The sequence below is a fragment of the Aquarana catesbeiana genome, linkage group LG02 (genome assembly GCF_042186555.1).
Source record: "Aquarana catesbeiana isolate 2022-GZ linkage group LG02, ASM4218655v1, whole genome shotgun sequence".
Taxonomy (NCBI): domain Eukaryota; kingdom Metazoa; phylum Chordata; class Amphibia; order Anura; family Ranidae; genus Aquarana; species Aquarana catesbeiana.
Window position 1 is genome coordinate 401147819 of NC_133325.1, and position 18103 is coordinate 401165921.

The 18103-nt window shown below is 42.1% G+C and overlaps 1 protein-coding gene across 4 annotated transcripts in view; it reads right to left on the reverse strand.

The window, feature by feature from the left end:
• Positions 1-18103, reverse strand: part of DHX40 (DEAH-box helicase 40) — a 118044-nt gene that overhangs the window by 55232 nt on the left and 44709 nt on the right. For 3 of the 4 annotated variants that reach the window (XR_012241651.1, XM_073615272.1, XM_073615271.1), the window contains exon 11: positions 17322-17402. The exons of the other annotated variant lie outside the window; for it this stretch is intronic. Coding sequence is in view for 2 of the 3 variants with exons in the window: in XM_073615272.1 (XP_073471373.1) it covers positions 17322-17402 (81 nt within the window). In the remaining variant the exon portion in view is untranslated. The remainder of the gene's footprint in view (positions 1-17321; positions 17403-18103) is intronic. 4 annotated transcript variants of the gene reach the window in all.

Consider the following 18103-nt stretch of genomic DNA (forward strand, 5'->3'; position numbering starts at 1 on the left):
CTCGTGGAAGTCTTTTTGTTCAAGGGAGAGGAGAGATAACATCTAACCGTGAGTTGCACCAACACTACACTGACATCAGAACACATAGGCACCTATTTCACCCCCCGATCACCCCCCCCAGTTAACCCCTTCACCCCCTGTCACTGTGTCACCCAGTGCAGTGTTCATATTTTTTTGACCACTTTGACACTAATCAGCATTAGGGTAATTAGTATTAGGCCCAGATAGGACCCCCCCAATAAAGGTTTAACCCCTTGATCACCCCGTCACCAGTGAGCATTGTATAAGTGTCACGGGTGACGCAGGTTAGCTAGATAATTTTTTTATAGTGTCAGGGCACCCGCCGTATATTACCCAATAAAAGGTTTAGGTTCATTAGTTAGGTTTTAGCGTCAGTCAGGGTCTGCGTCACCCCAGGCAGTGTCAGATTAGTGCCAGAAGCGCTAACACCCACCATACACCTCCCTTAGTAGTATAGTGTCTGAACGGATCAATATCTGATCAGAACTATATTAGCGTCCCCAGCAGTTTAGGGTTCCCAAAAACGCAGCGTTAGCGGGATCAACCCAGATACCTGCTAGCACCTGCGTTTAGCCCAGCCCAGCCAAGTGCAGTATCAATCGATCACTGTCACTTACAAAAACACAACACACATAACTGCAGCGTTCGTAGAGTCAGACCTGATGCCTGCGAACACTAACAGTTTTTTTGGTAGCGTTTGAATCAGTTGCTGACAGTCAGGTGCTTTTTTTCCTGTGAGTCTCACTAGTGTACCAGTAAATTTAGAGACCAAAATGTCAAATCAAAGGTACCCTAGTGAAGAGGCCTACACGTCTCTGAGCATGACAGATGGTGAAGAGGAAGTCACTCATCTGTCAGATTCAGGCTCAGAATACAAGCCTGTAGACAGCAGCGGCACCTTGACAGATAGCTCTGACGACGGAGTTGTGGTCCCTGCCAAGGTCAGGCATACCAGACGCCATTCTCCTGCTGTAGTTGAGGTGCAAAAACTGCAGGGCTCTCGTATGGAGCAGAGAGCCAGTACTAGTGCCGCTCATCCTTTTGGTGAACTGGCAAGCACCAGCGGCCTAGTACATCCTGGTCGTATATCCAGCACTGCAGTATCACGTGGTGATGTGGCAAGTCCCATAAGTACAGTTCAAGCTGGTGAGGTGGCAAGCACGAGTAGAGTCCCACAGCCACCAAGAAGGCAAAGACAGGCCCGTCGAGCCCATAGTGCCCTTCCTACTGCATTTGCCAATCCTAATTGGGAGCCCACCACTTCTGCAGCACCTGTACTTCCCCCATTTACTGGCCAAGCCGGAATTCAGGTGGAAACAGTTGATTTTACGTCACTTGATTTTTATTCGCTGTTTTTTGGAAGATCTCTATAGATCTATTGTGGACCAAAGCAATTTATATGCTGGTCAATTCATTGCCGCTAATCCCCAGCTGACCCTTGCCAGAGATTAGAATCCAATTACGGTTTCGAATTGAAGACCTTCCTGGGCCTATCCCTCCTCATGGGCATAACTAAAAAGAGTGAGTTGCGGTCATATTGGTCCACTGACCCAATTCACCATATGCCTGTGTTCTCTGCCTCCATGACGAGGACACAATACGAGCAGATCTTGCGGTTCATGCACTTCAATGATAATGAACTCTGTCGTCCTCGGGGTGACCCTGGATTTGATCGGCTCTACAAAATTCTGCCCCTCGTAAACCACTTCAACCAACAGTTTGCAGCCTTGTTTACTCCCCATCAAGTTGTCTGTGTTGATGAGTCCCTGATTAAGTTTTCTGGCCGATTGTCATTCAAACAGTATCTTCCCAGCAAGTGTGCCAGACATGGGGTCAAGATGTATAAGCTCTGTGACAGGGCCACAGGCTATACATATAGTTTTATGGTTTACGAGGGAAGATAGAGCCGGAGAACTGCCCAGACTACATAGGGAGCGCTGGTAAAATTGTGTGGGGACTTGGTTTCACCCTTATTCGGAAAGGGGTACCACTTATATGTGGACAATTATTACATGAGCGTGCCACTTTTTAGTCACTTGTTTGATCACGGAATTGGCGCATGTGGCACAGTTTGATCTAATCGCCGGGGCTTACCCCAGCAGCTTGTAGATTCCCGTCTTAGGCTGGGGGAAAGAGCCTGCTTGAACTGTAATAATTTGCTCACTGTGAGGTGGAAGGATAAAAAGAATGTTTTTGTTCTGTCCTCCCTTCACGCAGACACAACGGTCCAAATTCCTACGGCGACTGGTGTTGTGGAGAAACCCCTCTGTGTCCACGAATATAACCTTAATATGGGAGGGGTGGACCTCAACGACCAGTTATTGGCACTGTACCTAATTGCCGTAAGGCCAGACGCTGGTGCAAAAAAAAGTGTCTGTATACTTATTTCAATTGGCTCTGCTGAATGCTTATGTGCTATACAAAGCTTCAGGATGAACTGGATCCTTCTTTAAATTCCAGGAAGAGATCATCACAGCCCTTCCCAATCCAAATGCAGTAAGCTGGCGGCATGAGAGGCCATTCAGCTGCAGCACAAGTTTATTTATTCTGACAGCGTTTGCTCCCACGATACATAAAGCCGCGACTCCAGCGCTGTAGGAAGTGATTTCACCACCACAGTTAAAAAAAAAAAAGAGCATTTATGCCGAACCATGGGGGCAGGGGTGGAGGAGTGATTTGCTCCTAACGTTAGGGGCGGATTGCCCCCATGCTTCAGCATATATTTTTTAGGCACAGATTGTGTTAAAAAAAAAATATTTTGACTATGTTTTATTGTATTTGCTTTGCAGGTATGGCAAGTCTTACTGTTATACTGTTATTGTTAACCATCATTTGCTTAGTAAGTACGCCATTCAGCTGCAGCATTGATTTATTCATCTTGACAGCAACAGCGTTTTCTCCCACGATACGTAAATCAGCGACTCCAGCTCTGTAGGAGGTGATTTCACCACCACATTTCAAAGAAAATGGTGCATGTATGCCCATCATTAGAAGTAGGTGGATGAAGGGCGGTATTCTAATAGTGGGCATACCCACTGATCAATCTCTTTTTTGTTCAGCCCACAGGCTGCATTACAAATATATGCACAACAAGGACCAGCAACATACTGGTATGTTGCTGGACTTTGAGTAGTTATACCAGAATAATCATCTTGGTATCATTCTTTTCAGCCAGCGGTCGGCTTTCATGTAAAAGCAATCCTAGCAGCTAATTAGCCTCCAGACTGCTTTTACAAGCAGTGGGAGGGAACGACCCCCTCCACTGTCTTCCATGGTTTTCTCGGGCTCTTCTGTCCCAACAGTGAACCCGAGAATGCAGCCGGTGGTTCCGCCAGCTGACCATAGAGCTGATCGGAGACCAGAATGGTTCCAATCAGCTCTATGGCCTAAGAAACCGGAAGCTACGAGCATTTCATGACTTAGGTTTCGCTGGATATAAGCAGCGCCATTGGGAAATGGGGAAAGCATTTAATCACACCGATCTTGGGGGGGTCAGATGCTTTGAGGGCAGAGGAGAGATCTAGGGTCTAATAGATGCCAATTTTTTCAAAAAAACCTGTCACTACCTATTGCTATCATAGGGGATATTTACATTCCCTGAGATAACAATAAAAAAACAAACAAAAAAAAAAAAGTCTGGTGTCATATGTAAACAGCAATTGCACCATGCATGTGAGGTATCACCGCGAAGGTCAGATTAAGGGCAGTAATTTTAGCAGTAGCATTTACCTCCTCTGTAAATCTAAAGTGGTAACCTGTAAAGGTTTTTAAAGGCTTTTAAAAATATATGTAGTTTGTCGCCGCTGCACTTTTGTGCGCAATTTTAAAGCATGTTGTGTTTGGTATCCATGTACTCGGCATAAAATTTTTTTTTTTTATTAAATCAAACATTTGGGCAACATAGTGTGTTTTAGTGCATTAAAATAAAAAAAGTGTTTTTTTCAAAAAAAAAATGCGTTTGAAAAATTGCTGCGCAAATACTGTGAGAAAAAAAAAGTTGCAACACCCACCATTTTAATCTGTAGGGCCTTTGCTTTAAAAAATATATAATGTTTGGGGGTTCAAAGTAATTTTCTAGCAAAGAAAAAAAATGTTTTCTTGTAAGCAAAAAGTGTCAGAAAGGGCTTTGTCTTCAAGTGGTTAGAAGAGTGGGTGGTGTGTGACATAAGCTTCTAAATGTTGTGCATAAAATGCCAGGATAGTTCAAACCCCCCCCAAATGACCCCTTTTTGGAAAGTAGACACCCTAAGCTATTTTCTGAGAGGCATGTGGAGTCCATGGAATATTTTATATTCTGCCACAAGTTTCGAGAAAATGACAAACTTTTTATCTTGCACAAAGTTGTCACTAAATGATATATTGTTCAAACATGCCATGGGCATATGTGGAATTACACCCCAAAATACATTTTGCGGCTCCCAAAAAGTCTCACACATTTGTGGTATACCCGTACTCACTCAGGAGAAGCAGCAGAATGTATTTTGGGGTGTAATTTCACATATGCCCATGGCACGTTTGAGCAATATATCATTTAGCGACAACTTTGTGAAAAAAAAATAAAAATTTTTTAATTTTCCCGGAACTTGTGGCAAAATATAAATTATTCCATAGACTCAACATGCCTATCATCAAATAGCTTGGGGTGTCTACTTTCCAAAATTGGGTCATTTGGGGGGGGTTTGTGCTATCTGGGCATTTTATGGCCTTTGAAACTGTGATAGGTAGTGAGGAGTGAAATAAAAAATTTACACCCTTAGAAATCCTGAAGGCGGTGCTTGGTTTTCGGGGTCCTGTACGCGGCTAGGCTCCCGAAAAGTCTCACACATGCGGTATCCCCATACTCAGGAGAAGCAGCAGAATGTATTTTATATGTATATGTAATTCCACATATAACGATGGCATGTGTGAGCAATATTTCATTTAGTGACAACTTTGTGTAATAATTTTTTTTTTTTGTCATTTTTCAATCACTTGTGACGAAAAAATTAAATATTCAATGGGCTCAACATGCCGCTCAGCAATTTCCTTGGGGTGTCTACTTTCCAAAATGGGGTCATTTGGGTAGGTTTGTACTGCCCTGCCATTTTAGCACCTCAAGAAATGAGATAGGCAGTCATAAACTAAAAGCTGTGTAAATTCCAGACAATGTACACTAGTTTGTAGACGCTATAACTTTTGCGCAAACCAATAAATATACGCTTGACATTTTTTTTTACCAAAGATATGTGACTGAATACATTTTGGCCTAAATTTATAAATAAAATTGAGTTTATTGGATTTTTTTTATAACAAAAAGTAGAAAATATAATTTTTTTCTCAAAATTTTCAGTCTTTTTCTGTTTATATCGCAAAAAATAAAAATCGCAGAGGCAATCAAATACCATCAAAAGAAAGCTCTATTTGTGGGGAAAAAAGGATGCAAATTTCGTTTGGGTACAGCATTGCATGACCGCGCAATTACCAGTTAAAGCAGCACAGTGCCAAATTGTAAAAAGTGCTCTGGTCATTGAGCAGCCAAATCCTCCGGGGCTTAAGTGGTTAAAGGGCACCTTTGTACACTTTTTTTTTTCTTTTCTAAATTCCAGCTCCCCTATGCACCAATATAGCATTCATGTACTTTTTTGCAAAAATGTCAAAGCTTTCCATTAAATCAACAGACACTTACTTTTCTTGTCCTAATCCACATTTCTAGACGTTTCCATTAGTAATGCCTTTCTTCCTTACAGACTGTAGGTCATGACACAGGAAGGATTTGACCAGATGAACTCATTAGCACACACCCTGCATCATCCACCCACCCATTCCCAGGTGCACACTTGCTATAAATATTTGCTACAAATTGCTATAAATATTTAGCACCAAATATCCAAAGTGTAGTTCATGCTATATGGTTCTGAGTGCTCTTATGCCTTGCCCACCTGGCTAAAACAGTCAAAAAGGGGCTTTAGGTAACCAAGAGCTTCTCGTCCAAAGCTGGGTGTGTCTCTTGTGACTGGATAGGTAATGTAATTCTAATAAAGATAATAATAGGTAACTGCAACGAGAGGACCAAAGTCTGCCAGTGTCACCCTCCAAGAAGCCCGTATCAGTCACCCTCTTGGGCTATATGCACCTTGTGGGTATTGAATATACCTGGGGTTATAGTTATGGGGGATCAGAAGAACTAGTAGCTCCTAGAGCAATATAGAGCCCACTTAAGTGCCTTTGAGCATGAGTAAATAAGCCGCATCTAAATCACCTTTTATGGGGCTCCACTGCTAAATAGCTAGAGAACATAATGTCAGGGCTGGGTTCAACCCTTCCTTCTCTGAGATGGCTGCTCAGCTGTAGGCTAATTGCCAGCTCCCATCTCTCTCCACAGTTACTCAGCTGTTGTTCATATCCTGCTCCTCAGTCCTGCCTACTTAAGCCGTCCAGTCCAGAGGATCTCTGCCTTCGCCTTGGTCAACATCACAAGAAACATCTCCTGCATTCCTGTTTAAAGACTGGCTTTGCTGACATCCCTTCTGGCTCCAGATCCTGCTTGCTGTTCCACTACTTTGATCCCTGACTTTTGGCTTGGTCTGACTATCCGTTTCGGTTACTGAACTCTGGCTATGTTTTGACTACGTTTGTTCTTTTTACTTCTTTTATTAAACAAGTGTGATTTAACTGTACTTCTGTCTCGGTCTGATTTCATGGTTTCTGACACATGAGCCTCCATCACAGGGGTGTAAACAACAGCTCAGTTTAAAAAGTTATGGTATCAATAAAACCACACAGGTATGGTACCCATAGAGCAGTGATGGTGAACCTTGGCACCCCAGATATTTTATAGCTACATTTCCCATGATGCTCATGCACTCTGCAGTGTAGTTGAGCATCATGGGAAATGTAGTTCCAAAAAATCTGGACTGCCAAGGTTCGCCATCACTGCCTTAGAGGCTCAAATGCTGCAATACTTGTTGTGAGTCACAGTGGATATATGCAAGCATATATGAGCTTTCATCGTGGATGTATGTACCCTCATATACCATATAGTTAATACTTAACCCTGTAACAACTATATATTATCAACTTATATACTAATGTTTATAGTCCATAAGTCAAATCTCATCCAATAGTGAGTAATAACATAAAATGGGCAATAGCAAACATAGTGTTTGTTATGTGCACACAAACTGTGTGATTGCACCGTGCACTGAAAGTAACTGTGCCATATGGCAAGCCCTTATGAAAATAGAGAAGCAATCGGCAATAGTTAATCATAGCATTAGATGAAAGTTCCACATATACTGAAGTAATCTCTCAAATCTGTGTAATACATACATCTCAACAGTGGACTGTGGCTCTCGTATGGACAACGTAAATGCTCATATACTTTTCAAGGTCAGTAATAAATTTGCTGAACAGATCTGGTCCAGCTCCAGTCCCCACACGCCAGGCTCTGCTCTCTGTGTAAGTATGCGCAGCAACAGGTCCACACACACACACACACTGGTTTCCTCATACTGCCCCTTTTCATAGCTCAAAGCCCCATAAATATTCTGTTTCTCCTCCCCATTATGGCAGGGAATTGTGGGCACTGTAGTTTGCAGCAAGTAGTCTCCATTGCACAGAACTTGTCTTTGGACTACATATCCCATGATCCTCAAGGGCTGTACAGAAAGTTCTCTCTGCCAATGTTGACTGGCTCAAAATTCCAGAAAAGAGGGAAAGCAGGAGCGAGGGGAATTTCACAGAGCCACTCCACTCACAGCCAGAAGTGCAGCAGGGTAGTGAGAGGCTGGCTGGAAATCACACAGCCAGGCCATCCTTTCAGCTGGCCTTATAATTGAGGGGGGTGTGGTGTTGAAGGAATAGAGCGGGTATCAGATAGCACAGCTCCTTCTCAAATACACAGCCATCAGCACACCTGGCTACAGAATGGTGGCGGGGGAGAAAGGAGGAGAGCAGGTGCAGATACACAATGCCCGCTCTTTCAGCAACTCGCCGAGAACCCAGCTACAGGTGAATTTAGCCTTTAATTTTGTGAGTACATATCTTACCATTATCAAGATTCCTTTACCTCGAAAAAATACACTAGATTTGGAAGACCATCTTCTTTCTATTTTTTGTTACTACTATTGTTTTCACTACCATTATCTACAGTCTAGTGTAAACCGGGCAGACAAAGGGATGGCATGAAATAATTAAAAAAAAACTGTAGCACAATATCCTTTTTTGATGGTCGTTAAAGAAAGGTTTGCAAACAGGGATTTTTAATAAGGCAGTTCAAAAAGGGGATACAGAGTGCAGTAACTAAAAACAACTAAAGCCGGTCATAGATGGATTGAATTTTGTCCTGTTCAGCAGGGGCCAGCCAAGATTTGATCCATCTTATGGGCAGGCTAGTTGTTGTGAAGTTGATCTATCGATTTTAGTACAACAAATCTGTCATATTTTTGGCATTTGATTACTGCCGGCGGCTATAGCTGCTAGCAGTGATCATTGTGTTCTGCCGGCAGGGAAGACTCCCCTCCGCCCCACCTGCAGAGCACAGGAGTCATGTGGGAGGGATTCCCTCTTCAACACTGACTGTGTTGATAGGGGAATCAAGCAATTTCCTTGTTTGCAACCTGTAGTTTTCAGGAGACATTAGTGAGCTGGAGGTATCTGTGCATGTCTTAAAAAATGTCTTGTACTTTGCATGTCACCGCTTCTCTTTTACTGGCTTACAGAATAAGGCTATATATATATATATATATATATATATATATATATATATATATACATATACACACACACACAGCTGGTTGCATTAAATGCTCCTTAGGGCCAATGTCAAAAGACAAATAAAGCATGCTTTTTATATCAATTTGAGATGTATCTGAAATAGTTTAAAATTCACTGCATAGGCAGTTGACCTGTATTTAACCTGCTTCAGCTGTTTTTGCATTTCCACACATATGTATAAGGCAAGAAGCTGTTGGCCAAACATATTACATTCTGATTGTGCAAGCTCCTTTATAGTGCTAGTTCACACCAGATGCAGTTCTGTGCGCTTTTTTTCTGCACTAAAAATGCATGCAGTGTTTTCTATGTATTCCAATGGCTGTAGTTCACACCAGTGCAGTCAGTTTCCAGTGCAGAAAAAAAAGTAGCGTGCTGCATTTTTTCTGCTTAGAAATGTACTGGAACCTAGAAAATTGTATCAAAAATGCATTGGAACTGCGTGTGGTGTGAACTGTAAGCAAAAACTGATCCGGAATGTATGAGTGCATTTTTGTGGTGTGAACTGGCCCTAAAAATACATGCACAGGGTTTTCCATGTATTCCAATGGCTTTCGTTCACAACAGTACAGTCTGTTCCAGTAAGTTTCTGATGCAGAAACTGACCAGAAACTGACTGGAACTGACTACATTGGTGTGAACTAGAGCCATTGGAATACACAGAAAACACTGTGTATGCATTTTTAGTGCAGAAAAAAAGTGCACGGAACTGCATCTGGTGTGAACTGACCCTTTAAGTCCATGTTGATGGGCTTGCGTTAACATGATGCAGTTGTCTGCCGAAACTCATTGACATAGGCCCACGTAGTGTGAGGACCTATCCAATGAATATAAAAAATGAGTGGAATGTTTAGGTGGTATTAGGTAACCAATACACTCTGTGTCACATGTCATGATAGTCTATAACAGTAGATCCGTGCCAGGATCCCCTTTACTCTCCAATCTGCTCAACCTACTATATTCTCTCACAATTCTAGTCTTTCAGCCTCTTTATTATTACTATTAGTTTTTCATCCACCAGGTTCAATCTCCTTTCATATATTACATATTTTATCGATTTTAAACCAATTAACCCACTGAGGTTCCACATATGGATCTAAACAAGCACTAATGAGCATCTTCTCCAAAGCTCTTTTATGCTTCATGTTTTATGATCTATGTATCTTTCATTTTAAGTATTTGAGCCCTGGATGTACATATTACTATTTGAGTTAATATGGCTAAATATTGTTGATTTGATCATATAGCGATGTACAGGTTTTGATGATCGTGACACCATAGATATGGTGTATTGGGTTCGATAGGGGCCAGTCCACACCCACGTGTTAGGGGTTAGTCCACGCCCATGAAACAGGCAGGCCACAACCCTGGGTCTGGTTCCATCAACCCAGTACACCCTATAAAATCAGGCAAGATAGACATGTCTGTTAGGCTCTGAGGAAAAGGAATTTCTCGAAAAGAGTTAGCCAGTCTATGCCTCCACGGCAGCAGTTCCATGTCATGTGGACATTTTTTATGGACCTATGTGGAAGAACTTTATGATATGCATTTACCAAGTCTATGATTGAGACTATAAAATTTACCTTGTATACAATAACAATATGTGTGGCTGTCATGCTGATACTATAACATCAGTAATTTCTGCGTCACTGACCTATAAAAAGGTATGCAGATCAAAAGTTTTGATTTCACTTGCTGCAAGCTTGTTCAAGAACCTTACATCGTTTACCAGGCAGTAAGCAATGGTGGCCCACATATGTATCTCATTACAAGTTTTATGTAAAAAGTGAGGTTTTAAAATAGTTAAATGGTGAAGTATTTCTTCTGATGACACTGCAGAACAACCACAGCATTTTCCTTCCCTCAGCCATTACTGCAGTAGTTTAATGAATAATAGAAGGTAATATCTCATCATTATGGATTGGGAATTGTAATGAGTAACTATAAATACAGAACTTAAAATGGCTGCTGTAATCATTTCTAACTCATTTTTGAGATAATTATTACTTTAATGGCTAACTTTGGAGTGTTCATGTCCTGCTTCATTCAATTCACTAACATGAAAGCCTTTTTTACAGACAAAGCTAACAAAAAAAGCTACTCTATTGTATAGCATAAACTTAAACCCTAGTGATAATAGTATGACATCTGGTAGGTAGCAAAACAAAAGCATAAGAGAAGTTTCTTATTTATCCAGGGCACAGTAGTGTATTCCTTGTAATAGTCACATTTTGATCTGGACATGTTCTGTAATGTTGAAGACTTTCTTCACTCATTCAAGTATCTTCTTCACTTCTAGTGAGAGTTGGGATTACACCCTAGCATTTATAGCCACACATGTAAATGTTTGGGTAAAACATGCGCAGATCACTCCCATTCTTAAAAAGCCCTCACTGGACCCTACCGACCTGAACAACTTAAGACCCAGCTCATTGCTCCCATTCACCTCTAAACTTCTAGAACGCTTAGTCTACAACCGTCTTAGCTCCTACCTCAATGAAAATAACCTTCTTGACCCCTTACAGTCTGGCTTTCGCTCGCAGCACTCCACGGAAACTGCCTTACTAAAACTCACTAACGATTTACTAACTGCTAAAACCAACAGCCAGTACTCCGTAACATCTCTAAAATTCGCCCCTTTTTAACAAATGAAGCCACCAAGCTCCTCATTCACTCCCTTGTTATCTCTCACCTTGACTATTGCAACTGCCTTCTCATTGGCTTACCTCTCCATAGGCTATCCCCTCTTCAGTCTATCATGAATGCTGCTGCCAGACTTATCCACCTTACCAACCGCTCAGTGTCTGCCAACCCTCTTCTCCAATCCCTACACTGGCTCCCAATCACCCAGCGGATTAAATTCAAAATACTAACCACAACATACAAAGCCATTCACAATTCTGCCCCAAGCTACATCACTAATCTTGTCTCCAAATATCACCTAAATCGACCTCTCCACTCTTCTCAAGACCTCCTGCTTTCAAGCTCTCTCATCTGCTCCTCCCTCGCTCGTCTCCAGGATTTCTCCAGAGCCTCTCCCATCCTCTGGAACTCGCTACCTCCATCTATCCGGCTATCCGCTACTCTTGCTACCTTCAGGCGATCCCTGAAAACTCATCTCTTCAGGAAAGCCTATCACGTCTCCAACTAATCTCCTACCACTTCCAACAGCTCATTCCCCACAGTTACAACCTTTTGTACCACCTGCCCCACCCTATTAGATTGTAAGCTCTTCTGAGCAGGGCCCTCTTAATCCTCTTGTATTTTATTGTATTATAACTGTATTGTCTCCCTTTTATATTGTAAAGCGCTGCGTAAACTGTTGGCGCTATATAAATCCTGTATAATAATAATAATAATAATAATATATTCCTGACTATCACTGAAACAGAGGAAGATGCATAGAGGAGTAATGAAAATTCAAACATCACAGGACAAGTCCAGCTGAATGTGACTAGCTACTGCTAACCAAAAGAAATACCCAAAACTGAAAGTGCAGCACCAAACAAACATGTAGTGTAAAAAACAAGCTACAAAAAAAAAAAAAAAAAAAAAAAAGAAAAAAAAAAAAAAAAGGGGGGGGGGGGGTTCTGTTTCTCCCAAACATCAGTTTAAAGCAGACTTTAAAACCACATCTCACTTATTTAAGCTATTATGCTGCATTATACCAATAAATGGTCATTTCACGGTCCATACAGGGCCAGATTAAGAGCATCATGGGCCTGGTGCTGAGAATTTTAGTTAGCTTTTTTTTTGGTGGACCCTGGATTATGAAGCCCCTTGCTTGCCCTATATGCTACGTTAAAATTTTCTCTACAGCCCGACTTCCTTAACCACCACTTGTGCCTATGCACTCCTTCCCACACCATCCACTGTGCCTGGAACCCCTTCTCTCACTATCCACTGTGTCTACAGCCCCCCTTGCCTCACCACCCACTGCACCTGCAGCCCCCTTCCCTTACCACACCTAGGCCCCTTTCTCTTACCACCTACTGTGCCTGTAGCCCCCTTTGCCTTACCACCCACTGCACCTGCAGCCCTCTTCCCTCATCACCCACCATACCTGGGACCTCCAGACCTCACTATCTGCCGTGCCTAGGCTCACCTTCCCTCACCATGCCTGCAGCCCCCCTTTACTTACCACCCACCAAGCCTGCACCCCCTTCCCTCACCATCTACCATGTCTGCAGTTCCCCTTAATACTGTAATGAACTGCACACACACCATCCCCCTTTTTTTCCCCTTTCTCTTTATTTTGCCACCACAGCTGGGCCACCCCTTTACCACCATATACGTACTCCTTCTCTCACAAAAACTGTGCTTGCTTTCCCTTGTTCTCACTATATGTCCATTATTTTCATGCATTCCTATTGACGTCTATGGGGCCATAAATGCACCAAAACAAGTGCTTGCACCTTTTCCCAAGTCACATGGAAGCATGTTGCATAGCAGTGAATGGACCTGTTAGTCCCATTATTGGATTCCTCGTGTCACGCATTGTTGCACCACAGCTGAAGCACAACAAATCACACAGGTGTGAATGGGGACTATTCATAAGATGTCAGTGCAGTCCAGGTCTTCTGGTAATCATTTGATCTGCTCTTATTTTTATGTAAATTCCATATGAATTACATCAGCATTAAATTAATCTAATTGGTCCATCTAATAATTGGATTAGCACATGAACCTACAGACGGTGTTATTTTTATATGTTCATTACGCTTTACCCCGATTATTGCTCTCCATACCGACGTACAGGGTGTGATGTGGAGTAACCACCAGTTATCAATGGGCAGTGGCGGGCATCATACTTTCTGATTCCTGTATTGTAGCACACGTAGCCTCATCTAAGCCCTGTGTAGATCTATCATCTCAGCTCTCTGCTCCGTGTCTCCTCTTCTCCATCCATGGTGATGATCCCCTTCCCGCACAGCCCTCCAGCGTGCACACATGCTGCTTTCTGCTAACACCTTCTCGGGCACTGGCCAGGTTAATGCTAGCATGTCTGCTACATCCGAGTGACAGGTCAGCTGTGATTCTTTCAGTGCTTATTGGTTGGCTTGGACTGAATTAATTTTACTGTGGACCAATCACTGTCTCCCTCAGGTCTACAAGCTAAAGACAAACTTTACTAAGCGGAATGGCACATCTATCAATCACTGCATTCCTCCTTCTCCCATCCTTTGTTTTAGCACTGCCTTCCAGCAGGCGGAGTGAGGCTGAATATTGGCATAACAATCGGTCTGCTCGTCTGGTTAGAGGGAAGCCAATCTGACTTGCCGGGGAAGCAATGCTGTCAGCAGGTCTCAGGCTGTGTGTCAGGCCGATATTAAGACTGCAGCTCCAATAGCCCCTACGTTAATCCAGCCCTGGGGGGGGGGGGACGGGCTGGTAAACATGTAATACAGACAAAATGCTATAGAGAGACTCCTTATTCATTCATACACAGTGCAGCTCAGGCAAAGAGAAATAGACATTAGAGGTCTGTTTAGAGCCCTGATGTCTCTCCAAAGCGATTATTTTTAAAAACAAATAAATAAAAAATAAATAGTAAGGGTAGATTTAGACTTGTGTCTAACTCTCCCTTGCCTGTGAAGCCCAATCAACATTTGGATCGAGCTTTAGAGGCTACTGACGGGCGGTGTGGAAGCAATAAGACGCCTCCTTACCACCAGCTTTACCCCCATTTTACCAACGAATGCACCACCCAAAAGGGGAAGCTCCGCTTGTTTCCACCCTCCCCCTCTCCACTGCCAAATTTGGCACTTTTTGGAGGGGAGGGGGGGAGTGGGTACCTGGTTTTGATAGGTATCTGCTCCCACTTCCGGGGTACCCACTCCCACTTCCGGTTAAGATCACTGCAGCAATCTACAAAGCTGTTTGGCCCCTCCTCCTTCCCCCTACAGCCTTCTGAGATGCACACACAAGAATACGGGACCATTCACACAGCGCAGTGCGACTCGCTAATGCGCAGAAGGAAACCGGGTGTGAAGCCGGGAGGCTTCACGGGCGGTTTCCCTTAGTGAAGATGCTAGCACCTGCACCCGAAGCCGATTAAAGAATCGGCTCGGGGTGCTGACATACCTGGACAGGTAAGTGTCCTTGTATTAAAAGTCAGCAAATACAGTATTTGTAGGGGAGAGGGAGAGGGGGAGAGGGAGAATGGGAGAGGGAGAGAGGGAGAATTTGTATGCATGCAGTTCAAACAATCCTGCATGTTTTGCGTACAGGTAGCTAAATCACATCACTATGGTACATGAGTCCACCTGTACAAAATTAACTGCTGCTGGCAATTGAGGTCAGGTTTAGTGCATGCTGCAAAGCAACTACCAACAAACTGGAGTAGTACACGGTTACTCAACTTAAAATAATTTTAAAGTTTTTTGTAATTTTAATTAAACCTCAGAACATGCTACACACAATGACATGTGGGATGAAGGAAGCAAAGAGGAAGCAAGCTTAATGTTGGGTAAACTGAACACTCTAATTATAGGAATAATGCCACAAAAAACACCAACATGATGAAGCTGGAAGGACCCAATGCAACTGCTCTGGCACGCTCTTAACCAGCCATCATTAGCAACACAGTTTGCTATGGCAAAGGGACTGCGTCTACAGGTTCTGGGTTTGCATCAATAGTTAAATGCAGGCAACAATGTAAATGTAAAAAATCCATAGTACATGCCCAAGTTTGTGTACTGGGATTGTCCTGACATAACTAATTGATTGTGTTATTTTTAGGGGGTGGGACTGTAAAGGGACCACTGAGAGAGGAGAAAGCAAAGCAATTCTAATACATACAAAAGCCCATCAAAACAGATCCTTAGGTCCCCCATTCACACAAACAAGGGAGAGGGATGGAGGAATCCTCCCCACTGCGGTATTGTATTCTGACAGTGTAGGAGCTCCTAATCATTTAAAAAAAAAAAAATATAGAGCGATACCTCGGTTCACAAACGCTTCTGTTCATGAACAACTTGGTTGGCGAACAGAAGAGTTCACAAAAATTTGCTTTGGTACGCAAACTCCCCTTCGGTTCACGAGCCGCGGCCATCTTCCCTGCTCTGACATGTTCATATTGAGAAGAGCAGTGCAAGATGAGAGTCTTAGGCGAACCAGTCCACTCAAATAGGGGTTTCTGCCCCCTGACTACCATGAGGGTGGGCTCACTTGACTGGGAATCATGGAAAAACAGTTCATATGAACTCTACAACTTTATCATGCCCTCAGATGATCATTTCCTGGTGCTGTTTTCTGGCCCCTAGATTAGTCATTTAAATTGGGGTTTGGGATTGTTTCAAACAAGGATTAAAGAGGATCTATGGTTTTTTGTTTTCTTTTTAGATGTACACACGAAAGAGGTCAGCTTAATGTAAAAGACCATACGTAATATATGTTCAAAATTCTTTTTTGTACATACATTTCATAATTTTATATATAAATAACAAAAAAACAAAAAAAAAAAAAACACAAAAAACAAACAAAAACAAAAAAAAAACAACGGATTAACCTGATTTACACTGAACCTTATGGGAAAATTTGCCTCAGTTCGCAATCAATTCGGTTCGTGACCAGAGTCGTTTCACAAATTAAGTTTGTGAACTGAGGTATCACTGTATACATGAATTTACAATCACTTTAAAATATAGCCCAAAGTAGTTTATAAATTAACAACTTGAAGGTCTTAAACGTAAAAGATATGTCATGAAAAATGTCAACAAAGTTTTTAGGGTGAATCTCTTTACGTACAGCTCCTTTTCTCCTGCAGTCGGTATTACTGGTTGTTAAAATAAAATCCGGCAATTGCTTTGCACTACACAGCAGAAGTGGCTGTCAAAACTCAGCTGCTCCTATATAAAATGTCAATTGCAGATAGTAAATGTATTGTTTCATAGTATTTACTATTTTATTCATATGTAGATTAAAGTAACCAAAAGTGTAACCTTTGATCTGCATATGATAACAATTAAGGCAACCTTCCAAGTAACAAAAAAGTGTGTTCTATTTAAGCCCCCTAACCTTTAGTTAACACTAATCAGCCCTAATTAACGCATTCCTCCCCTTAGCTATCATTTTTCTGCAGTTTTTTTCTATTTTTTTACCATTAGCACCTGTTCACACCAGTGGCTGCATTAGAATGTAGCCACTGGTGTGCTGTAGGATGAAAGCAGTGCTGGCGCATCAATAGCAGTGCATCGCACCATTTGCTTTTTTTTCTAAAGAAAACTTATTAAAATGTCACAAAAGAGACCTTTTATTGGGTACTATTGAATCCCTGTGGAGTAAGGTAAAAAGTAATGACTTGCGCTGCGAAAAGTACTGCATGTCATACTTCTTCCGAGCTCACACCACCACACACCACCAGGAGAAGACAGTGATCATCGCTAGTGGCTATATCATCCACTAGCAATAATCGCAAGAGAATCTGGCAGGCTGATTGTACCCAAGTTGATTGGTAAATCAACTTGGTACATTCAGCCTGCCCAATAACGATTCAAACCTTGTATGGCCAGCCTTACTTGGGAAAACCTGTAGAAAAGATTGTTTACCTGTCAATTGCGCTGCACTGATATAGCTTCCTAAGTGCTTCTAAAATAAACCTTTCCTCAGGGGGGTCCAAGTACGGGAACCTGCAGACAACAATTTAGTTAAATCAACTAAAATGAATTTATTATGAAATGTATGTAGTAATTGTTTTTTTCTGGTAAATCGTGTAACTAGGGACAGCAAAAGAACGCAAAATTCTTAAAATGCAGACCTATTCTCGTGATTTTATACACCTGTATCAGCATCACTATGCAATATGGAGGTGCAGTGGTTAGCACAGTTGCTTTGCAACACTATGGTCTTGGTTTCAACCACCATTAGGACGCTGTCTACATGGAGTTTGTATGTTATCCCTGCCTTGTATTTGTACAGGGTGCCACACTCCAAAAACAAAATGGTACGTTAAAAGGCTTCTGCTGTAAATTGCTCTATGATCTGTACTATTACATGGTGTGAATATGATCAGAACATTAACTGTAAGCTTTAATTACACTGATCCATGTACTTGTAAAAAAAAAAAAGTGTAGCAGCGTATGATAGTGCTGAAGGAGATGACATACATTCATGAGAATTGTATACCGTATGATGGGGTAATGTGTTTAAATGCTGCTATAATAATAATAATAATAAAGCCATGTGCTATTGTAGGCAAATACTGGGGGGCAAGACACCAACTGAGAATGTCACCAACAGAACGTCTACTGGAAACATGCTATATATGCTCATAAAAACAATATAATTTGATTTCTGTAGTGTAAATATCAGGAGTGTATCCTTCCTCACA